We start from the raw sequence: 25059 nt of genomic DNA on the forward strand, positions 1-25059 counted from the left end.
TCTAGATAAAGTTGTTTAATTTCTCCACTGCTGAAGGCCTTGTCCATAAAGACAGATGTTCCTTGCAATACATTAAACCATCCTTTACACTGATTCAATATTCTCTCTTTTTTTTTTTTGACAACATGTTTAGCAGCCAGAGAAGTCTCGAGCCTCAAATGATAACACATGCAACAAAAAAGTAGTGTATTTTTAAATTTTTAAATTTGGTTTTCTTCCCTTATGTACAGAACAATTATAACTAGTGCACATTACAACTGCTCCTTTCCTTTGACTTCAGTGACTTACTCATAAGTTTAAATTTATGGACATGCTTAAGTACCTTGGCTGAACTAGGCCCATGAAATTAACTAACTGTTTTAAAAGGCAGATTTAAAAGTTTCTTCTTGCTTCAAGATGACTTTTACATGACCTATTCTTGACCAGTCATGCTATTCTCTTTTGTCTTCATAGAGAGGTGGTATGCTACTGTATAACCAAGGTTGCAACTGAGTTTCCATTATTATAAGCTTTATGTTAGTCACACAAAATCCACAAAAAAAATGTTAGCCTCCAAGTTGGTTGGTTAGGGGCAAAGATAAAATTTTTCTACCAAATGAAGTGAACTGGGCAGAGATCCTGACTTACAACACCCTAAATTAGAGGGGTTCAGAATTCAAATAATATATAATTTAAGCTATTATCTAGCCAAGAAAATTGAATACCTCCCCCCACACACACACGGGGAATAAGTAGAAAAATGGAGGTTGCTCACCTGTAACTGGAAATTCTTTGAGATATGTAGTCCCTATCTGTATTCCACACATGGGTAAACATGAACCACGTGCCTGATATTGGAGATTTCTAACAGTAGTGTGCCTTGGTCCACAAACCCATGTTACTGCTCTCTTTGTGCTCCAGAACCAAGGGTATAAAAGGTAGTGCAGACCAACATCTCTTCAGTTCCTCTTACCATGAATCAAGCAAGATGTGAAGCAGTGGGGAAGGAGAGTGGGTAGACAGGGACCACACATCTCAAAGAACTTCCACTTACAAGTGAGTACCCTTCATTTGCCTTCAAGTGAAGGTTACTGTATGTATTCTCCACATACAGGTGATTGGTAAGCAGTATTCACACAAGAAGAAATTCTGAGGATGCAGTTGGTATGAATGTCTGTAATATAGCTGTCCCCAGAGCTGCATTTGCAGAAGAGGCCTGGACTAGGACATAATACTTCGTGAAGGTGTGAATGGAGCTCTACTGGCTACCTGATGAAGTCCAGTATAGGTATTTTTCAAAGAGATGGTGTTGAGGTTACCTGTGTTCTCGCAGAGTGGGCCCTCACCCCATCTGGGGGAGGAATACGTGCCAACTGATAACAGAGAACGATGCATCCAGAGATCCCCTTAGAGACTCTCTGGGCAGATAACGCTTGTTTACACGATTGCTCTGCTATAGCAACAAACAGTCTCTGTTATTTCCTAATGGGGTTCGTTTTTTGCAGCTAAAAGGCCAGGGCCTATCTCTTTTCTTTGCTGGAAGCATAATGTTTTGGGAAAAGGTTCGTTCACGTAAAACTCGGAAATTACCTTGGGGATGAATTCTGGGTAGAGGTAAAAGGGAGAATTTTTCCTCTATGAAATCTGGTACACAGTGGGTCAGCCTAAGTGCTCCCAGTTTGCTCACCCATCTGACATTGACGACAACCAAGAAGGCAACCTCCATGGAAAGGTGTGACATGGAACATGGGGCCATCAGTTCAAAGGGTGGTCTGGTGAGAAGAGAGAGTACCAGGTTAAGGTCCTATTGCCGTGTGGGTTCTGCTACTAATGGAAAGGCCCTAATGAGACTTTTCAGGCAACAAACAGTAGCTGGGTGAATGAAGTTCATGGGCTTCCATCAGGGGATGACAGACTTGCAACAAACTAACAGGAAGTCCAGATGACCCGAGGGACAGGAGATAGTCTTAAATAACAGGAATCCCTGCTGATTCTGGTGATTTTCTGGTGGAGACTTCTACTGTGATTGGGGATAGTTAGGATGGCCTTTGAACATGTATATTTTAGGTCTGACGCCCATCTAAATACCAGGGCATGAGATGAAGAAGGCCTGGGTTGGGACATCTGATCCTACCATTCTCCTAAGTTAACAGATTTGGAGAGAGACGGATACTGATGGGAGGATGGGATGACATTCATAGGAAATCCAGAAACCAAAACTGTCTTCACCACTTGGATGCAATGAGGATGACCTTAGCCCTGTCGTGGCATATTTTCTGCAGAGGTAGCAGGGGGATTGGTGGGATTGAATGAGTAGAAGGAATGCATTGTGATAGACTGACTGCTCTTTGTTTTAGTAAGTTTGTATGTTTCCTGGCCTCTTCGAGGAGTCAAAATGCCCTGTGCAGCATGACTGTCCATGTGGGTTCCTCATTATATGAGGGATGCATCCATGATAATGGTCACATCAGGTGTGGGTACAAGGAAAGGAACTCTCCCATGCACTTGTCCTGGATTCATCCAGCAAACAGGAGAAGCTGTTACCTTGGCAGGAACTGTTATCCTTGTATTCATGTCATGTCTGTCTGGTGAGTAAATAGACTGGACTCAGGCCTGCAAGCAATGCAGTTGGAGCCTGGATAATGGTATTATGTAAGGAAATAAGGCCATGCAGCCCAGCCAGGAAAGACAGACCTTGACTGTGGCCTGAGGTCTGAGGGTAACTTGTCTTATCAAGTTGTTCATGGCTTGGAATCTTTCCATAATGAATAGGCCCTTGCTGCAGTCAATTCTAGGGTCGCTCCTATAAAATTTATGGTCTTTACGGGAGTCCAAGTGGACTTTTCTTTGTTGATGCAGATTCCCAAGGAATACAGAAGACAGGATAGGAACAGGGTTGCTGACTGGCCCTCCTTGCTGGATCTGCCCATCAGGAGCCAGTTGTCCAGCTGTGAGTACCCTAGGCATTGTAGCTAGTTGAAATCAGAGCACTCTGAACTGGTAGTGCTCTTGTACTACCAGGAATCTGAGGAACCTTCTGTGGGTGAATGTCCATGTGAAAGTAAGCATAGCAGCACAGGACTGCAAGGGACTTTAGGGTGACCAGATGTCCTGATTTTATAGGGACAGTCCCGGTTTTTGGGTCTTTTTCTTATATAGGCTCCTATTACCTCCCACTCCCTCTCCTGATTTTTCACATTTGCTGTCTAGTTACCCTAAGGGACCTTTAGAGGTCTTCTATTCCAGTCCCCCGCTCTCAAGGCAAAACTAAGTATTATCTAGATCATCCCAAACAGGTGTTTGTCTAACCTGCTCTTAAAAACCTCCAATGACGGAGATTCCACAATCTCTCTTGGCAATTTATTCCAGTGCTTAACTACCCTGACAGTTAAGATTTTTTTCCAAATGTCCAACCTCAACTGCCCTTGCTGCAATTTAAGCCCATTGCTTCTTGTCATATCCTCAGAGGCTGAAGAGAACAATTTTTCTTTCATGTCAAGAGATGCAAACCATATGTCCTCCTGCAGAGGAGGGATTATTGATGCCAATGTGACCATGAGAAATTTTGATTTTCAAACAAAGAGAACTGAAATGTACTCAATTTACTAAACTCACTTCAAAGACAGTATACAGAACCAAAGATTAGCTGATGAATTTTTAAAAAGGTTATTAAGATTTTTAAATAAGAGTGCTAGAACACATCAATTTTAACAGGATGGAAACAGGTTGTCAGAAAATCGCTGGAGATCTATGCTTTTTAAAAAAAATAAAAGTTAGTTCACTAGCCACACTGTATGTAGAAAGATAGCTCAAACCATAAACTGCTCCCTCTAGAGGGAGTGAGGGATGTAAGTAAAAAAAAGGAGACTTTAAACCAAAACTGGAATTGATTTCCACATAGCTGTGTGATTAAGTGACATTAAGAAGTGATGTTCGCTACAACTAGAAAGTCCTTCTGAACACTTATGGTTGACTCTAGCTTGAGAACAGAAAGCAGAAAATTTATGTTAATTTACTAGATTTACCTATTCAACCGAAAAATTCCTCCCTACTCTGCCAAATCCTCTGCTAGCTCCTCCTCATCGCACTCCCATCCCCACCTCCAACCTTTCGAAATATTTAAGGCAGAGCCCGCCTTCTGGTTTTGGATGTTCCCAGGCCATTTTGGATACTACCCAAACTTCAGATCTAAGATCATGAAATTCTAGCACCTGCGTAAAGAGACAAAACGATAATGAGGCGACAGCGCACCACATTTAGTATCAGCATCATGAATGCATGAAACAGACTAAATCAACCGTCTGTGGGGCACATTTCTATACTGCACCCATAAGAGAGCAAACATAGGGCTAGCTTCTCTAGAATGCTGAGTTAAGATAGTTCAGCTACCTTTACAGTGAGCTTCCTGACTTTTAAATTGTGGTACCTTTACTGACTGCTATGTCCCTGGAAGTTAAATACCCTTAAGTTACCAATATGCACACTCAACCTTACAGTTTTTTGTCTGGGATAGTAGAAAAAGATGTCACACAGTGTCCACCATATTTGGGGTAATGTTCCAATATATGCCTGGCCACTATAGCCTTCCCATTTTTTTGATAAACATGAATAAAATTATGATATGATCCAGCTAATGCTACTATGAGGACTATTAGTGCAAGAAAATTTAAAAAATCAAAACAAAGCATCCTGTAGATAATTTTATAGAACATACTGCAGTAACAATTGTGCGTTTAATTTATGGTCATCCTTCAAGGATGTCTTTAGGGGTTTAAGAATGGAAATAGCTCTGGTACAGTCACTTTTTACAAATCAACTAGTTTAAAAATATGAACTTTAATGTATACAAGTGTCCTTTAGAAAATACACTGTTTGCTGATACCGTTGCCTTACTGTGTTGCTAGGAAATAAAATCTCTAATGCCAACATGTTTTACAATTCAACAAGATTGCTATCATACAATTGTATACTCCTGGTTTAAAGTTCAACAAACTTGATGTACTGCACCAGCTTCTTATCCAGAAATGGCACCTGACTTTGGAGTCTCCTCTGGATACATCAAGTACTTCTAAAATTTGAAAAAAATATCGCTCCTTTGTTTTCTTGAGATTGCTTACATGTACAACTCAATTGTAACTTTATTGTATTATATTCCAATCATGAAATCTCAGTCACTAAACATTGCAGCTTTTGTAATGTCAAAAAGTAACTTATTAAAAAACTCCAACGACTGGTCCACTCCAGTTGTTCTCAAACTAGGACTGCTGCTTGTTCAGGGAAAGCCCCTGGCGGGCTGGGCCAGTTTGTTTACCTGCCACATCCACAGGTTCGGCCAATTGTGGCTTTCACTGGCCACGGTTCACCGCTCCAGGCCAATGGGGGCTGCAGGAAGTGGTGCGGGCCGAGGGACATACTGGCTGCCCTTTTCGCAGCCCCCACTGGCCTGGAGCGATGAACCGCGGCCATTGGGAGCCACGATCGGCCAAACCTGCAGACATGGTAGGTAAAAAACCGGCCCAGGCCGCCAGGGGCTTTCCCTGAACAAGCAGTCGTCCTAGTTTGAGATCTACTGGTCTACTCAACAGTAAATGTTTACACTAGGAGACGCAGTACAAAGTCACAGCACAGCAAATTGCACTTGCTACACAAAATGATCAGAAGTGACAACTTCTGCATCGATATACATTATTATAAGTGTGTAATTACGACGAACATTTTCAGTGGTAATTCTAGTCTTAGGTTTATTTTGAATTAACGCATTTTAAAGTTTGTGCTGATGTGTACTGACTTTGTCTTTCAGAGTTATATAGCATTGAGATCTGCACATTAAGAGTGAACTGCTTTCATAACAGGAACAGGCAATTTTAAATCTGTGCTTCTTTAGTTCTTATTTTAAAAATTTGTATGGTACTTCACATGCCAGAATTATCAAAGGTAACTCATTGAAAAATATGAACTTTTACGGTCGAAAATGAATTTGCAAACATCAAATCCTGTTCTTAAAAAGCTTTACAACCAACGACATCATTCCCAATCTGCCACTGACCAACCGAACTCCACCGACTTCAGCAGTTTTGTGCACGACAGCAGTGCATCTGGCCCAACAAGAATTTCAAAAGAATATTCAACACATATCAAACTCCATACCTTCCAAAACATGAGCCCAGGAAGTTCCACTATCGAACCAGATATCCAGGACATCTTGTCCCTGTACATAATCCAGTACATCATGGCTATCGACCTAATGAAGTAACAGTTAAATTGTGTTAACAAGAGTAAATAGAACATCCTATATCTTTAACTGGAAGAAGGTGAGCGTCCCCGAAGTAGAAATAACCACAGCAGAATTTGGTTTTGGTCCACTAGTTTTGAAAATGATGTCAGGAAGCATGCACACTTTGCAAGAGGTTATTTACAAAATTAGATGTGATAGTGAATTTTCAGAAGACTAATGACCCTCTCTCTCCCCCTACAAAAAGTCAGAAGCTAACGAAAACTGCATACTGGACATATACTTTATATGTACACAGTGGCTGAAGAACTCGGCCATGAAAGCAACACAAACAGCAGCAAGTACTACATACAAACATCAGAAAACCTAGCTCTAGCCAGCAGAAACTTTTTGAGTCCAACTGTGGCCTCAGTTACCTGCTGAGTGTGCCTAGTGGAAATGGATCCTAAATTTCTGGCACCAATCTGACGTACAACACTGAGATATAGCACAATACAATACACAATCTGGATGTGCTCTCATTTGACACCTTATAACAAATACAAAAATCTTAAGGATCACAGGACTATCTGCGGGTTTAACATTGCTGCCCATCATAGTAGTCCTCAAGTGCCTTCAATATGAAATTAATAGCATTAGCTATATTGCACTTACTGTGTTATGAGAGATCTAGGTTGCCTCCCCCTACACACAAACACACCCATTTCCACCTCCTACATTTACAATCAGAAAGTTACCTTTGCTGCAATCTTTCTTGGTAGAAGCTGCTCAACAGGAAGAGTCCACCATGCATCACTTCCATGCTGCTCCACTATTTTAATAACATTCTCTATGATTTCACTGTGTAAGAAGGAAACATTTTAGCATAGTTAAATCAAGGAGCTACTATAGATTCCTTAAAGTAGCTGAGACCCAAAGTAATGATGTAGATTGAGATACAAACCAAACCAACTAACGCAGAAGTTTTCAAGCCTGGTCCATGAACCACCAGTAATCTGTAGAGCCTTTTCAAGTGGTCTACATGATGCAATATGTTGAGAAACATGCGGTGAAGGATTGGTGGATAGGGATGTGAGGAGGTTCTCTTTCTTACCATGTCGCCTGAAGAACCATTGCACTACACAATGTCTTGTATTCTACCCTTATAGATTCTTGAAGAATTATGAACTGCAGACTCACTGAGATTGTGGTTAGTGCATCAGATCTGGACTGTCTGAGCTCTTCCCTCCCCGACTCCTTCCCACTATGCTGTTGCAGTAGTCTTGATTTTTTTCCCACTGAATTAGCTGATCTCAATTTGCGGCCAGCACATCCCTCAGCCCACGCCCCCATTGGCCTTGAGCGATGAACCGCGGCCAGTGGGAGTCATGATCGGCCGAATCTGTGGATGCAGCAGGTAAACAAACCGACCTGCCAGGGTGCTTACCCTGGCGGGCCGTGTGCCAAAGGTTGCCGATCCCTAATCTAATACATTGTAGTTTTGTTTATCTGGAGTGTCTGCAGGCATGGAGCCCCTCAGCTCGCTGTGGCTGTGGTTTGCCGTTCCTAGCTAATGGGAGTTGCGGGAAGTGGCATTCCCAGCCAATGGGAGCTGCAGGAAGTGGTGCTACTTCCTGCAGCTCCCAGTGGCTGGGAACGGCGAACCTACGCCATAGCGAACTGAGGGGCTCCATGCCTGCAGACGCTCCAAGTAAATAAAATGTCCCAACCCACAAGCGGCTTACTCTGACGGGCCAGGAGCCAAAGTTTTCCAACCCCTGAAACATAGGGTCGGCTTATGAAAGGGCCATACAGTTTTTGCTATTTTTACTTATCCATTTTGGGGAGGGGGGGTCAGCTTATAAACGAACGGGTTAATGAATGAGTATATATGGTAGTTTACAAAGATGAATGTTCTAAAAAGGAAAAATCTTTTACAAGCATATTGTTTTAAATAATCAAACATCTTTTGCTCACAGGCTAGAAATTAAAAAGACCCCATCCTTCCCCACACAATTCTATTTTATATCCAATTTCTAAAATAACACTAACAAGTACTGTTTATTTTAATAAACCACAAAGTCATTTCAGCCTATGGAACAATTTCACACATACAGCAGCATGTCATGCTCCTGCTGGCATTTTAATAAAGATTTAATTCTTCTATTTTTTGCCTACCAGGTCAAGTTTAAAGCCTTTGGTGAAATTTTACTGAAGTTAATGGGAGTTTTGTCATTGACATCAGGGGGCCTAGTTTTCACCTTTCGCATTTTTCCTTCAACTTGTACGGTAATCTCTCGCACCCTAAGCACACAACTAAATGGGAGCCTGGAACTCTTAAGTTCTACTGCCAATTTCACCACTGACTTTTTATAGCCTTGAGAGAGTCACTTAACCTCTTCGTTTCAGTTTCTCAATTTTCTACACAACTTGGGCCTTGTCCACACTAGGTTTTTTTCCTAAAATTGTCCACAGTTAGCAACTGCAGGTACTTGTGTGTAACCAAGACACTGGCAGATGCCAACACTTCAACTTGTGTCTTATGACACTAGGCCAGAAAGGGTTAAGCAACTAACAGGCTAAATGACCCAAATTAAACCTTTAAAGACATATTAGAAAAGTATATAAATGGTAATTAGGGTCATTCCTTATAAATAGCTAACAACGCCATGTTAGATAGACTAGAGCTTTGAAATGTAAACCTGTATTGTTAGAGAACTGGAAGGAAGATAGTGATTGTATTGGTCTGCTTACATCTATAACTTGTTAGAGGTTAACAGTATAACCCAACGATTCCTGTCTGTTACAAATTCTATTGATTCAGCAATCAAAAGGAGATATTAACATTGTCATGGTATAATTCCCCACTCTGAACCTTAGCGTCCAAAAGATGGGGTACCAGCATGAATTCCTCTAAGCTCAATTACCAGCTTAGTACTTGTAGCGCTGCCACCAACCAGGAATTCCAGTGCCTGGTACACTCTGGTCTCCCCAAAACCTTGTCCAGGGACCCCCAAGACTCAGACCCTCTGGATCTTAACACAGGGAAAGTAAACCCTTTCCCTCAGCATTGCCTCTCCCAGGCTTCCCCTCCCTGGGTTACCCTGGAAGATCACTGTGATTCAAACTCCTTGAATCTTGAAACAGAGAGGAAAATCCACCTTCCTCCCTCCTTCTCTCTCCCCCTCCCTGAGAGAGAAAGCAATCCTAACACAGAGAAAATTAACCTCTCTCTCCCCCTTCCCTCCTTTCTCCCCACCAATTTCCTGGTGGATCCAGACCCAGTCCCCTTAGGTCTCACCAGAATAAAAAAAACAATCAGGATCTTAAACAAGAAAAGCTTTTAATTAAAGAAAGAAAAAACAGTAAAAATTATCTTTGTAAATTTAAGATGGAATATGTTACAGGGTCTTTCAGCTATAGACACTGGGAATACCCTCCCAGCCTAAGTATACAAGTACAAATTAAAATCCTTTCAGCAAAATACAAATTTGAACTCCTTCCAGCCAAATACACATTTGCAAATAAAGAAAACAAACATAAGCCTAACTCGCTTTATCTACCTAGTACTCATTATTCTGAACTTATAAGAGCCTGTATCAGAGAGACTGGAGAGAAACCTCGTTGCACGTTTGATTCCTCTGAGCCCCCAGAGTGAACAACCACCAAATTCTAACAGCACACACAAAAACTTCCCTCCCTCAAGATTTGAAAGTATCCTGTCCCCTGAGTGGTCCTCTGGTCAGGTGACAGCCTGGTTCACTGATCTTGTTAACCCTCTACAGGCAAAAGAGATATGAAGTACTTCTGTTCCATTAACTCTTAACTATCTGTTTATGACAAACATTAAGTTGGGTGTAATGATATCACTGTCTATATTTCTCACCGAAGTTTGTAGCAAACTGTCTATGAACTGCTCAGTTACCTACGCTGATGAATGCACCTAATTACCTGTGTATACATAGGAAATAGGAAGTTTTACTTCAAATCCACTATTCTTCATCTAAGGAACACCTGCTGTCAAGAGGCTACCAACAGCCTGCCAGAGATCTACAGAACTCTAGGCCCCCATCCTGTATCTCAGATCTGCTTACGCTTGGTCAGGGGAAGCTTAAGTCACAGGACTGAGGTCTCCAACTTCAGTCTGGATCACCCTGCTAATTCTCATGGAAGCATCTGAACAAAATCGCTAAACGGACTGCCTATTTTGGATTATAACCTGATGAACTGATTCTGGAATAAACTTTTTGCAACTCAGCAGCTCACCATCTCTACCATAAAACTGACTTAAGAACTTTATTCATATCCGTATGTATACTTATCTTTTAACCAATACTCCCTCTCTTTTCTTTTTTAATAAATCTTAGTTTAGTTAATAAGAGTTGGCTGTAAGCGTTTATTTGGGTAAAATCTGAAATATTCATTGACTTGGTGGATAACGTGTCCAATCCTTTAGGGTTGGTAGAACTTTATATATGATAAACAAGACTTTCAGTAATCATCATATTTGACTTGGCTGTCTGGGTGGCAGCCCAAGGCTGGGTTGCTTTAAGGGAACTGTGTTTTTGGCTTTGTGGTAACCAGTAAGGTATTATAAAAGCTGTTTTGTTGCTAGCTTGGTGAATCTAATTAGAATAACCACCAGTTTTGGGGACTGTCTGCCCCATTCTTTGCAGTTTTCCCTGACTGAGCAATCTAAGTGTAGCCTCTCCAGGAAACAATGGTCAAAGTTGTGAAGACCTCTGAGCCCCGTTTAACACACCAGCAGCTACCTGGCACCTTTTCTAAGTTAGTGGAGCTGGACAAGTAACAATAGTAAGACATTTTAGGAAACTAATCCTTGTGAAAATGCATCCCAAGAAGAGTACATTGTGAAGATATTTTGTAAGGCGATGTAACATAAAATGCTCTAAATACTTGCCAATTACCACCACCACCCACAACACTGGAGGAAACTGCATTTCTTGCACTGACTTGAAGTTCAATGCGGAGCAATGTCAAAAACTCTGCTATATACCCAGAGAGCAATGCACCACAATACAGGACAGTGCTTGCATGGACAGAAGATCATTCCAAACATCAAAAGGTTTTGGTCCAGAACAGAAGTAGACAAGTGAATTTTGGACTGGATTCTTCTATGTTAGGAGAGGTAGGTCTCCTCTATGCATTCCCCCCTCCCCCCCCCCCCCCCACACACACTAATTCCTGTTCTCCGGAAAACCAAACAAGACAATGTCAAGCTTATTCTGATTGCGCTGGCCTGGTCTGAAGAATATTGGTGGTTAGAACAACTTCAACTATGACAAAGAGTCTCTCTCTCTCCCCCTCCAATTCCAGGGCTAATGACCCAGCAGAGAGTTTGGATTTGCCATCGAGGGCTGCATTCTCACCAAGTAATGGTGTGAACTGTAAGACTTTGACAGATCTAGAATTGTCTTTTTTGAAGAAGAAGAAGAAGAAGAAGAAGAAAAAAAGAAGTACAGGAGATTCTATTAAACTCCAGGAAGCAATAAACTCGCCTTGTTATTATGATAAATGGAAAAGACTCTTTCTGTGGGTAGCCAACAACTTCATCAACCCCGTTTCAGCTCCTGTTCAATCCCTACTGGAGCACTTCAACTTGCTTCATCTGAAATCCTTGGGACCCTCCATATAATCAGTAAGAGTACCATCTTGCAGCCACCTCAACAGGTTACAGCTTAGCTGAACAAAAGGCAGTATAAGCCACAGTAAAAAGGAAATATTCTTGGAAGGGCTTAGTGTGTCTACCCTCCAGTTAGAGAACCTGTGGCTACATGGGTCCTCTCTCTAGTACTTTCGTGGTAGTGTCTCTCATAAGCCTCTCTCCTCAGGGAGGCGTAGCAACATACTTTGGATGCTCGATTTATTTATATAGGTCTAAGGAATACAGAAAATCACCTAGACTGTTTGTCTCTTAGGTGAAAAAGAGGAAAGCTCAGGCAATCACATCCCAATACTTTTTTCAGCGAGTTAGACTCTACTCCAGTTCATGTCAAGTGGAATTGTTCTTGAAGTCACAGAATAGAAATACTAATCAGTCTTGATTAATGGCTCTTATCAAGTTGGAGAAGTTACAGGGGCTCTGACCAAGGAGTCTTATCCTTAGCTGGTATGGATAAATAATAACCCCAAAGAAGCCGGCAAAATTATTTCTAGACTACTGTCTAGAGAATTGATACAGGGTTAGCTAGTTGGCCAAACTCATCCCTTAGGCAACATGGGGTAACAGCACTTCAGTGAAGTAGAATCATGCAGGGATGCCCAGAGGGGAGGGGAGCAAGTGGGGCAATTTGCCACAGGCTCCGCAGGGGCCTCCACGAGAATGACTGAGGGTCCCTCCCCAGCCCCAACCTGACCTGATCCCACCTCCATCCCTCTTCTGGAGCCTCAGCGCATCCAGCAGTGTCCCTGGACAGCTGCAGAGTGGCTCCAGCGGGGCCCCTGAGCTCCACCCCACTCAGAGCCATGTAGTAAGGGGGCGGGGCTGCAAGCTCCATGCTTGCAGCCCCACCCCCTTACCATGTGGCTCTGAGTGCGGTGGGGCCCCTGAGCTCCACCCAAGCCACGCTGAAGCTGTCGAGGGACGCTGCTCGATGCGCTGAGGCTCCGGGTGAGGCGGGAGCCGGGGGTAAGGGGTCAGGGCGCGGGAGGTTGTGGTGGCAGGGAGTCCCAGGGACAGTCAGGGGACAAGGAGGGGGCAGAGGTTGGAGGGGTGGTGGTCAGGGGACAGGGAACGTGGGGGGCAGGATCGTGGACATTCCGGGAGTTTGTCAGGACTCAGCAGGGCAGTCAGGGGACATGAGCAGGGCTGGGGCCCAGGGTGGTGGTGGGGGGGTGTCTCGGGGACAGTGAGGGGACAAGGAGCAGGATGGGTCGGGAATTCTGAGGTGGGGTGTGGGCAGTCGGGTGGCAGGAAGTGGGTGAGGGTCGGATAGGGGGCAGGGCCATAGGGAGATTCATGTCAGGGGAAGGTAGCTTCATTTAAAATTAGCCACTGGGGGAGGGATCACATGAGAAGAGCAATATCCTTCCCAATCCTACCAAGGGAGACCCCCTCTCCCCTGCATTCCCTGAGGCTTCAGAGGGGTTAATTCAGTGGTTCTCAAACTTTTGTACTGGTGACCCCTTTCACATAGCAAACCTCTGAGTGTGACCCCCTCCCTTATAAATTAAAAATATTTTTAAATATTTTTAATACTATTATAAATGCTGGAGGCAAAGCGGGCATTGAGGAGGAGGCTGACAGCTCAGGACCCCCAGTAATAAACTCGTGACCCCCTGAGAGGTCCCAACCACCAGTTTGAGAACCCTTGGGTTAATTTAATTTTAGCACCATGTGTCCATTCACATGCATGTGCTATTTTGAGCATTTCAGTTTTCACAGCATAGGCTCATCCCAGATTCTGGAACAAGCTCAAATGCTCAATTCATGGAGTATGTACATAAGCTATACTAAAGACAAACCCACAGTAACCGTCTCCAGTTTGTGAAGGACCCCATGGAGCCAGTCTCTAGGAAACAGCTAAATGCATGGAGGTTAAGTCCATTAATGGCTATTAGTCTGTTTGTCAGAGGGTGGAGATGGATGACAGGAAAGAGATCACTTGATCATTACCTGTTAGGTTTACTCCTTCTGGGGCACTTGGCATTGGTCATTGTCGGTAGACAGGATACTGGGCTGGATAGACCTTTGGTTTGACCCAGCATGGCTGTTCTTATGTTCTAAGCTAAATGAACCCAAAGTTATGGAGACAGATGTGAGTCAAGGAAGCCAGCAGAACATCAGAAACCTGGAAAAATCTCTGACTGGATGGGCTTGGTCACAAGCTGAGGTGGTTCAAAAGGTTTGAATTTTTTTTTCAGCAGAATTTTATTGTTTCTTTAAACAATCAAACACAGCAAGCAGGGAGAGTGGGGGGGGGGCAAGGGGAGCAATTTACACTGGGTCCCACAGGGGCCCCCACGAGAATATAGTATTGTATAGTTTTGCAATTTTTTTATGAAAGGGGCTCCTGAAATTGCTTTGCCCAAGGCCCCCTGAATCCTCTGAGTGACCCTGGCATCACGGATAAAATTAGTCCATACATTTTTTAAACATCCATCACAATGTTTAAGTGATCAGATTTTTGGAACATTTACCACACAACTGTAACAACCTTTCTTCAATAAGAAGCAGACTGACCTAGAGTCTTAAGATGTTCTCGCAGTGGAGTTAAAGGTGATTTCTGCTATTTGCAGTTGGCCTACTCCTGGAATGCATCTTGCACCTCCTGCAAAAGATTAGCCGCCTCAAGCACTTACCCAGAGATTCTAAGGCCAGAAGGGACCACTGATCTCCTGCATAACACAGGCCATAGGACGTCCCCCAAATAATTCCGAGAGCGTAGGTTATTTCTCTAAAAGCTTTCTTAATTTAGAAGTTGTTGGTGATGGAGATTCTACCATGACACTTGGTGAATTGTTCCAATGGTTAATTACTCTCACTATTAAAAATGTACACCAGTCTGAATTTGTCTGACTTCGATTTCCAGCTATTGGATTATGTTATGCCTTTCTCTGCTAGACTGAAGAGCCTATTATTAAAAAGACTTGTTCCCTATGTAGATACTTATGAACTGTAATCAAGTCACGCCTTGACCTCTCTTTGTTAAACTAATCAGATTGAGTTCCTTGAGTCTATCACTACAAGGCATGTGATCTAATCATTTAATCATTCTCATGGCTCTCCTCTGTATCCTTTACAATTTATCAACATGCTTCTTGAATTCTGAGCACTAGAATTGGTACAGTATTCCAGCAGCGGTCACACCAGTGCCAGATACAGAGGTAAAATAACCTCTCTACGCCTAGTGGAGATTCTCCTGTTTATACATCGCAGGATCCCATTGGCTTTTTTGGTCATAGCATCACACTTGGAGATTATGTTCAGCTGATTATCCACCACAACCCCTAAATATTTTTCAGAGTCACTGCTTCCCAGGGCAGAGTTCACTGTTCTGTAAGTATAGTCTATATTCTTTGTTCCTAGATGTATACACTTACATTTAGCTGTGTTAAAACATATATTGTTTGTTTGGGCCCAGTTTGACAGATTTCTAGCAGAAGCTAGTTCCAGAGCTAGGGACCTACCACAAACACTGCCCTTGGTGATATAGCTTTTGAGCATGTTTACTGAATGCAGAGACTGCAACAGAGCATACAGAGAGTCTCTGAGATCAAAGATTTTTGTCTGATGGAGGACACTCATTCATCTTAGATACACAGCTAGCCATGGTGATCCATTAATTTGTCACCTTTAGACTTGATTATGGTAACAAACTCTATTTAGGCCTAAGCATAGAAGCCACCTGGATAAGAATTAAGATGTCTGCCTTCTGCATGTAAGAAAGTTTGTTACATCTTTACTCAGTACTCTGCCCTGGCATTAAATCCAGCCCCCAAGTGAAATTCAAGATGATTGTCACCATCGATAATATTCTACAAAATCACCACCACTGTTACTTGAATGCCCATAAGCAGGGATGAACCCAGTAACACTCCACAATTTCAAGCTATCTTGAAAAATTCTGTAGGAAGATACCCTTAATTGAGGGTCCTTGCAATTATGTTCCCTGCCACCTAGCATCATTTTCACCTTCCAGATTCAATCTGATCCAATATGAAGGTCGCAATCTCTATCATATACTGGGTGTGTAGGGATATTTCTCTGTCCATGCTTGAAGAAAAGAAGATGAAGTGTCATAAACATATTGACACTGCAGCTCCCAGTACCTCACTAATCTATCCTACAGATTTCACGTGAACACTGAACAAGAGAGCTTGACAACATAGCAGAATGAGCCCTCCAAAGAAGAGTAGTTGCTCATGAAAACCCTCTGGACCTTACTCTAGAAAGAGCAGACATAACCTCAAATCTCTGCTTACTCCTATCAGTCCCGACAGTCAAATCAGCTGCCTCTCATGAGCAGCGCTGGAGGATTTTCTGTAGAACTAGAAATACCAAGAGGGAAGTTTGACTGCTGTTCCTCCACTGATATCAATGTTATTTCTGAGCCATGTCCACACTCTATGCCTGGTATAGTCTGATGGACTGTAATAGCAATTTGTGTGGGAAAACAACCTTAGTAGTCCATCAAATGAGAGCCACTAAGTAGGTCAAAACTCTTCTTTGTCAACAAGCAGTGGGTTTTGCAACCCTCGGGAGGAACAAGTTCTACTAAAAATGGCAGATGAATAATAGATCTGTTTAGCCCAATCAGTAGGAATTAAATAACTGTTAAAACAGCAATGATGCCTTCTTCTAACTAAAAGATATTAGTTCCTAACTTAAGCTTTAAAAAAAAAAAAAAGAAGTTTAGAACAGATAGACTTCTAGTCTGCATCTGATTTTTAAAGCATATAGGAAGTGGTGATTGTACTGAAGAATGACAGTAAATGCAGTATTACACTTGCAGTAAGCTACCTCCTATCTACCTATATTCTGAACGAACAGTGTTTTCTCCAGATTACTTTGTCAGACAGACAGCCTCAACAGAATTAGGGGCAAAAACATTCTCCCAAATTTCTACATAGTAGCCATAAGTAAAAAGGTAAGAAAAAAAGAGAGGGAAATTCAGACACATATATGGAATGGCAAATTCTGTTATTTGTAATAAAGAATTTTGTTTACTTGTTGTTCCCTGTAGATCTCCAGAAGAAAATGCAACCTTGCAATCTTCTGTGTTTGTGTGTGAACGGTGTTAGAAAATGTCCCTACCACAAGGTTTTGTCAACTCCACTTAGCAGTGGTTTTCTCTATTGTTTCCATGAATACTTCTACATAATCATCATGGGTTGAACTATCCTTTTATCATGCATAATGTTATACAAAATAAAGCCTAATATGGTTCATTTATGAACATCAGTAGGAGTTTATTTTAGAGTGCAAATTCCCCTGAACCTGACGCGAATTACGACATAACTTTCTCTTCCACAATATAATAGCATTAGATAATGTCAGACTCTCCTGGTTACATTATGCAATTAATTATATGAAATAAAAGTAGTCAAATATTGACAGGTTTACTAATCATTAACCCGTATTCTCAGGTTTTTATGGCAGTCTGAAATCAACTTATCGTAAAGGTTCAGCCATTTGAAATTATTTACATCTCATTCAATTTCTGTAACAAAAACTCTGGGAGAATTTAAATATCATACAATGAAGTATTTTTTAAAAAGCGGTTGTATATAATATCTAAGATTCCAAGGATCCAGCGTCTGCCCCCCTGAAAGATTTTAAAAGCCACTCCTCTGACCTCTCCCCAAGATTCTCGTGAATAGTAAGTGTTCTCCCTACTATCTTTGTAGTTACAGTCCACATACTGTAGGCATATTTTAAAAACTAAGGTGAAATTCTCTCAATACATAAATATATCAAAAGTGCCAGTGGGAAAACACCTCTCTCAAATAATTACTCATCACTCTACAATCTATAAGTTTCCATGTGAGTACAATAATTCATAGAGTAAGCAATAAACCCCATTGTGAAACTTTGCCTTATAGCCATAGACCATATCTAAAAGCACTTGTCTTACGTGTCACTTGCTAGGTCTCTAACTGTGAAAACCCATGAGGTAATTCATGCTACCATGACACCAACCAATCATTTTGAACTCTGATATTGCTTGTACTGACTGCTTATTTAGGGTGTTATCGGAAATTAAGCAGCATTAAGATGATTCCCAGCAGAAGAAAAAAAACCAGTTCTTGGTGTTCTCTAGTCCCCTTTCTTTTCGTAAAATAATGAGTGCAAGGGAGAGTCTCTTTTTATATAGGTATCAGTACTTCGCCGGACAGTACTTTGGAAGGGAAGGGGTAAGCTGCTAATGTTCTGAACTTACTGAAATAAGTTTTAAACAAAGTACATTTGATAAAGATATTTACTTTCAATTGTAGATATATTTATACAGGAAACATGCAACTGGATTTTCTATGTACAATTTAAGTGATTACATACCTAACTAATAATAAAATCACAGGAAAAGGGGAGAACACTTTAGGAAATTTTATTAGTCCAATATAACGATTAATACTAATATTCAGATAATGAATTAGTAAAGCTAAGTAGTAGTTATCTATAAAAGTTTGCACTTCATATTTGTTACTTGAGGTGAGCTACTATTCTAAATCATAGCTTTTAATTTAGTCTGTAGGATATTGTTACATTTTCAATAAATCTAGGGAAAAAAATTAAAATATTTACTTGAAAACCTAATGTTGGAGAACAACAATTGCACGAATCAGATTGATTATTTAATTTGTTAAATTGTTGTCATGTGCAGTTTTTAAATTTTTACACACACACACACACACTCCTGCTGCCACATTCTCATAATAACTATTTGAAACCTGCAATTATTTAATGTATAACTTCTCTTCTCTCTCATATAGGAAGTAGGAATTTGCCATTTTACTGAAACTTTTGAACTCGACTTAAATATGCTGAAAAGGGAGAGGTACTTTTTTCTGGGATTTAATATTTATCTGCATTAGAACACCATGTAGATCACATTTTAATGCTGGAAGACTATGCTTGTTGCTGCATGCCCAAAATGTCTGCAATGGCACATGCGGATGCCAGTAAGCATTCTTAGAGAGATGAGGCATTAAATGTAACTGATGCAGAATAAGAATCTAGTTGTTCTTTTTAAAATGTAAAACAACAGCAGAACTGCAAACTTTTTTAAAGCTTACTGTCTTAGGGCATGCAACATACATCCTGCAAAATAAGAATGCTGCTAACTTTCAAATGGCAAGTCCATGGGCATACCCCACACTTGCACAGAAAAATACCACTGATTTATTTTAATAGAGTTACTATTTTAAGATAACTATGGGGAATCATTCAGGACTAACCAACAGTGTTATCAGATGTAACAGCAACTCCATGTGGACTACACTGACTTCCAGTGGAGATGCTGCTACTTTTGATATCTACTGACAGAATGTGGAGCAGCCACACACATTTATACACCATTGGAGTTAAAAATGTAAGTGCAATTTTAGATCAAAGCTCTTTGGAATACTGTGTTCTAATTGATTCATTAATTTATATAAGTCTGAATACTTAAAAAGACATTAGAAGCTTCATGGACCATATCATGCTACATACTGTAATGTATGAGAACCAATTACAATAAAATATGTAGGACCGCTGTACATTTTATTAAGAACTGGTGTACAGGAAAATGACCTATGAATTGACAGACTGTCTTCTAAATTTGTCTGTCACTTCTGTAGGCCAATATTCTGCATGCCTTAACTGCTTTGGAACCAGAAGTCTGCTATGACTAACTTAGAGAAAATTTATCTCCTGTTGTACTGCAAAATTTTTAGAAGAACAAACTGTGCAATACTTATTTTTAAGTCAATGCTCATTATTTATATTTTCATGTAAAAGAGCAACAGATGTGGCAGCCAAAGAGAATAAATCTAATTTTCAATCATATAGTGTACAAGTTTTTTCTGTATTTCACTTTTTAATCTCATGTGCTGTATTGACCCTTAACCACCCCCACGTCACTTTTTGACATTCATGAATAATGGGCTTCCACAAAGGTGGAGTTGCTGATCTACTGCAATGTTTTCTCCATAACAATGCCCCAACAATGTCACTGTTCATACAACTCCAGTGACATGCCACAGCTCAAAGGTTTACAAAGGCACACCTTTTGGCATATGTTCTTGGCCTTTAAGATAGCTATAATGAAAGGAGAATTCCTATCCGTCACTACCTTCAAATATGTTCCCTGTTGCCCAGCTAAATGTATGCAATCAGTCCTATTTGTGCATATTATGGTGTTTATCTACAATTTCAGAGGAAAATATTGCTTAAGGCTCATTTTCATAGCTTGTTAACTGACTGCAAAGTTGTGCTAAGTAGGAGTTTTTGTTTTTAACATAATACTAAATTATCTTTATTTTTCACACAATTCTGAAATACGAAAAGCAAAAATACTTTTTTACAAGGCAACTTTCCAGATGCACTGTAATGGCTCCCGCAGAGGAGCCATACTTTATTGTGTAAAGATATATCTGAAGCCTTTTTGTAAATGCTTTTTTAATTAGATGAATGACTTCCACAGGTAAGAGATTACCTTAATCCAATATATAGAGCCTTTACATGTTTTTGCCCAAGAGTACCTTGGCACTATTTGCATGTTGATAATAAATACCATAGACAGAGGAAGTGAACAAAGAGAAATGTGTGCACATACCACACACATTGACTAGCTTTGCATATAATCATAGGACTGGAAGAAACCTCAAGAGGACATCTAGTCCAGTACCCTGCACTCATGGCAGGACTAAGTATTATCTAGACCATTCCTGACAGGTAGTTGTCTACCCTGCTCTTAAAAATCTCCAGCGAGAGACTCCACAACCTTCCTGGGCAATTTATTCCAGTGCTTAACTACTGTGACAGTTAGGAAGTTTTTCCTAATGTCCAACCTAGCAAAACCACCCTTGCTACAATTTAAGCCCATTGCTTCTTGTCTTATCCTCAGAGGTTAAGAAGAACAATTTTTCTCCCTCCTCCTTGTTAACAACATTTTATGTATTTGAAAACTCTTTTGATGTCCCCTCTCAGTCTTCTCTTCTCCAGACTAAACAAACCCAATTTTGTAAATCTTCCCTGGTAGGTCATGTTTTCTAGAACTTTAATCATTTTTGTTGCTTATCTCTGGACTCTCTCTAATTCAGTCACATCCTTCCTGAAATGTGGCACCCAGAACTGGACACAAAAGTCTAGTAGAGTGGAAGAATTATTCTGTCTCTTACTTACAACACTCCTGCTAATACATCCCAGAATGATCTTTGCTTTTTTTGGAACAGTGTTACATTGTTGACACATTTAGCTTGTGATCCACTATGACCCCCAGATCCCTTTATGCAGCACTCCTCCTAGTCAATCATTTCCCATTTGGGGGGAGCGGGGGCAGTTTATTATTCCTTCCTAGGTGGAATACTTTGCATTTGTCCTTGTTGAACTTCAATCTATTTACTTCAGACCATCTCTCTAGTTTGTCCAGATCATTTTGAATTTTAATCCTATCTTCCAAAACACTTGCAACCCCTGTCAGCTTGGTATCATCTGCAAACTTTATAAGTATAATCTCTATGCCATTATCTAAATCATTGATGAAGATATTGAACAGAACCAGACCCAGAACTGATCTCTTCAGCACCCCACTTGATGCGCCTTTCTGGCTTGACTGTGACCACTGACAACTACTTTCTAGGAATGGTTTTCCAACCACTTATGCACCCACCTTATAGTAGCTCCATCTAGGTTGTATTTCCCTAGTTAGTTAATGAGAAATATCATGCAAGACAGTATCAAATACCTTTATAAAGTCAAGACATATCATGCATTTAACACTTTCTCCCTATCCACCAGGATTGCATTCTAAATATGAAGTGTATGCCAACTTAGAACCATATTTGTAGAAATGGCATTATTAGGTTCCATACTAATTATGTCTGACTGATTTCCATATACAATTTTTTCAGTCCTGAAAACTCGCCCCGAGTTCTGGAAGTCAAACTGGATTCTTTAAAGAGTGCTCATCACCAGCCATAAGAGACTCGGCAACCAATTTCCACTCCCCTTCACCTATACAATCTTATTATCCTTAAATGAATTTGTACAGGGGTCACTAAGGGCATCAGTGTAACTCAACTGTATTCTGGTTGTGTATCTGAAGGCAGGAACTGACTCAGAAAATCAAATATGGAAAGCAATGACTCCACAATGCCATTTTTACAAAAAGTCATCTTTTAGGGTAGACTCACACTTTAAAACCTCTTCCCCCCAAAAAAGCTCAAGGTAGTACCCTGATCATGAAAATAAAGAGCTCAACAAAAGGGATAGCTCAGTGGTTTGAGCATACTAAATCCAGGGTTGTGAGTTCAATCCTTGAGGGAGCAATTTAGGGATCTAGGGCAAAAATCTGTCTGGGAATTGGTCCTGCTTTGAGCAGGGGGGTGATGATCTCCTGAGGTCCCTTCCAACCCTGATATTCTATGCTTGAGTCTATGAAAAGTTTCAGTTTAAAAATTAAAAGCAGTTTAGCTGTAAGAGACAATCAGAAGGAAAACACTTTGGAAAAATGTTAAAATTCTTTGGGGGACTTTTGTTGTTGTTTGACTGATTTGTTTTTAAGTATCAGTGTACTAGGCTGAAATGTACTACTTGTTTTAAAACTCAGTTCAGATTTTTTTTTATTGTGAACGCATGAAAAGCAGAAAGATAATAAGAGTGTCATATATAAGACACAAGAGGTAATTGTCCTGCTCTTTCATATTTTGAGATATACCTATCTCATAGAACTGGAAGGAACCCTGAAAGGTCTTTGAGTCCAGCCCCCTGCCTTCACTAGCAGGACCAAGTACTGATTTTTGCCCCAGATCCCTAAGTGGCCCCCTCAAAGACTGAACTCACAACCCTGGGTTTAGCAGGCCAATGCTCAAACCCACTGAGCTATCCTTCCCTGCCTCTGCTCAGCACTAGTGCGGCCTCAGTTGGAGTACTACATTCAGTTTTGGGCACTACACTTTAAGATATGGAGAAACTGGAGACAGTCCAGAGAAGAGCAACAAAAATGATAAAAGATTTAGAACAACCTGATCTCCAAGGAAAGGGTATAAAAACTGGGCATCTTTAGTCTCAAGAAAAGAAGACTAGGACGGAACTGGTAACAGTCTCAAATATGTTAAAGCTGTTTTAAAAAGGATGGTGATCAATTGTTCTCCATGGCTATGAAGGTAGGACAAGAGGTAATGTGCTTAATCTGCAGCAAGGGAGATCTAGATCATAGGGAAAAAAATCTAACTATAAGGATAGCTAAGCACTGGAATAGGCTTCCAAGGAGTCCCTGTCATTGGAGATTTTTAAGAACAGGTTAGACAAACACTTGTCAGGGATGGTCTATGTTTACTTGGTGCTGCCTTAGCATGAGGTGGGATGGACTAAATGACCTCTCAAGGTCCCTTCTAGCCCTACATTTTTGAGTTTATGATAAACAGGTAACTCTAACTGTACTAGATGGTGCTGGAAACAAAGTTTTACATATGAAAGCCTATGACCTAACTTTATGGTAACAAATACCTCAAACTGGAAATAGGGGCTCTCTGAAAGATTAAATGGCCTCCAAGTTAACTCTGAAATAGGCCACAGGTTTCTTATTCTGCACCTGATTTGACCATCCCACTTTAGTCTTCTCATTTCATAGACATCTGCAAACTTTTCAATTTCAGAAATTATTGTAACAAATAATTGCAAAATTGAGTTCATAATGCTGAAATTATAGTCATTATCTGTTCTAGCTACAGGATGCAGTTCTTTATGTTTAATACTGATGTCTAACATTAGCTCTCCTGAAAAATCTATTAAATCAGAGACAAACATCAAGGAGGCAGCTCAGCTCACTGTTGGTTAGTGGTATGAGATAGACCTAGACCACTATCTTTAAACCACATTCATTAATGAGACATTGGCCCCTCTAGTTCTTTTAAATGAAAAAATATATATATAAAATTAACTATGCCAAAAACACAGTCATGAACCAAAATAAATTTGCTTGCACTTCAGTTGTTTGTAGTTTTAATATTTTCTATATCAGAGCAAGACAGGTCTCATTTTTTATATGAATAAAATAGATACCTGTTTATAAGGGATTCTCCTGTTGTCTTATGATAGAACACTGGAATCGGAACACCCCAACTCCTCTGTCTTGAGATGCACCAGTATGTCCTTCTGTCCAACATTTCTAGCATTCTATTCACTGCTGATGCAGGAATAAATTTCACTTTTTTTAACAATTCCTATGAAATAACCACAACTACAATTATTCAGGGTTGGAGAGAATTCAGAATTTAACAAAAGAATACTATTTATTCTCTCAAGATACAAAGACTTACTGGCAGAAATCCTCACATATTGATATAATATGCTCCAAGGTGATACCTCATGGATATCATTAACACCAGTTACTTTATTTTCTGCTTGAATCTACCTGTCTGAACTACTTACATGACCCTTGCTACCATGCACCTCACAATCTTTAATGTATTTCTCCTCACAAGCCCTCTATTATCCCAGTTTTACAGATAGGGAACTGAGGCACAGAGAGGTTAAGTGATTACAAAGGTCATACAGCAAGTCTGGGCTTGAGTGGAGGTATTGAACCCAGCTCTCCCAACCACTGGAACTTTTCTTCTTTGGAGTCTTAAATGGAAAATGGCATAAGTGCACAATTAGTCTAAAGTTGGTGGCAAATAAATGAAAATGTAACTGCTGATAATTTCCAAACTAATTGTTAATAAGACTGTGATTGCTATCAGCTGCAAAGTCTTTGTAAACACTAAGGGAGGAAAGCATACTTTTGAAGTGGAATGTACATGTTATGCAAAGACCCCATATAATAGTAATGTCCTTTACACTCCCCCAAATAGCAAACTATGTAAAAGTGTAGTACCTGGGCTGTAACCTTGATATTTGCTGTGTTTACAAACCACTGTTTGCTTGCACGAATAATCACTGGTTTCTTAGTCCTCCAATCATATGGGTAGCTATGTACACATTTCTCCTCTTTTAATAAACTCTTTGCTGCTTGAAGCATCTGAATGACTGTTGAGAGTGAGAATTAAGAGTTAGAGGTAATAAGAAATCAGATTAACACAACACTACTGCTGCTAACCCCACGTCTTTCCTTTCCCCAAAGTCCAATTCCCATCCTCCTGATAACAGGAAGTGCCAATATTTTGTCCACTGTAAGATTTGTTTGGTTTACATGAGCCTTCAA

General features: G+C 40.5%; 1 protein-coding gene across 2 annotated transcripts in view; it reads right to left on the minus strand.

Moving 5' to 3' along the window:
- Positions 1–25059, minus strand: part of IARS2 (isoleucyl-tRNA synthetase 2, mitochondrial) — a 55082-nt gene that overhangs the window by 16399 nt on the left and 13624 nt on the right. For both annotated transcript variants that reach the window (XM_030557476.1, XM_030557477.1), the window contains 4 exons: positions 24733–24884; positions 23919–24079; positions 6949–7051; positions 6127–6220 (listed from right to left, as the gene is read on the minus strand). In XM_030557476.1, the coding sequence (XP_030413336.1) occupies positions 6127–6220; positions 6949–7051; positions 23919–24079; positions 24733–24884 (510 nt within the window). The remainder of the gene's footprint in view (positions 1–6126; positions 6221–6948; positions 7052–23918; positions 24080–24732; positions 24885–25059) is intronic.

Source organism: Gopherus evgoodei, chromosome 3 (genome assembly GCF_007399415.2).
Source record: "Gopherus evgoodei ecotype Sinaloan lineage chromosome 3, rGopEvg1_v1.p, whole genome shotgun sequence".
Taxonomy (NCBI): domain Eukaryota; kingdom Metazoa; phylum Chordata; order Testudines; family Testudinidae; genus Gopherus; species Gopherus evgoodei.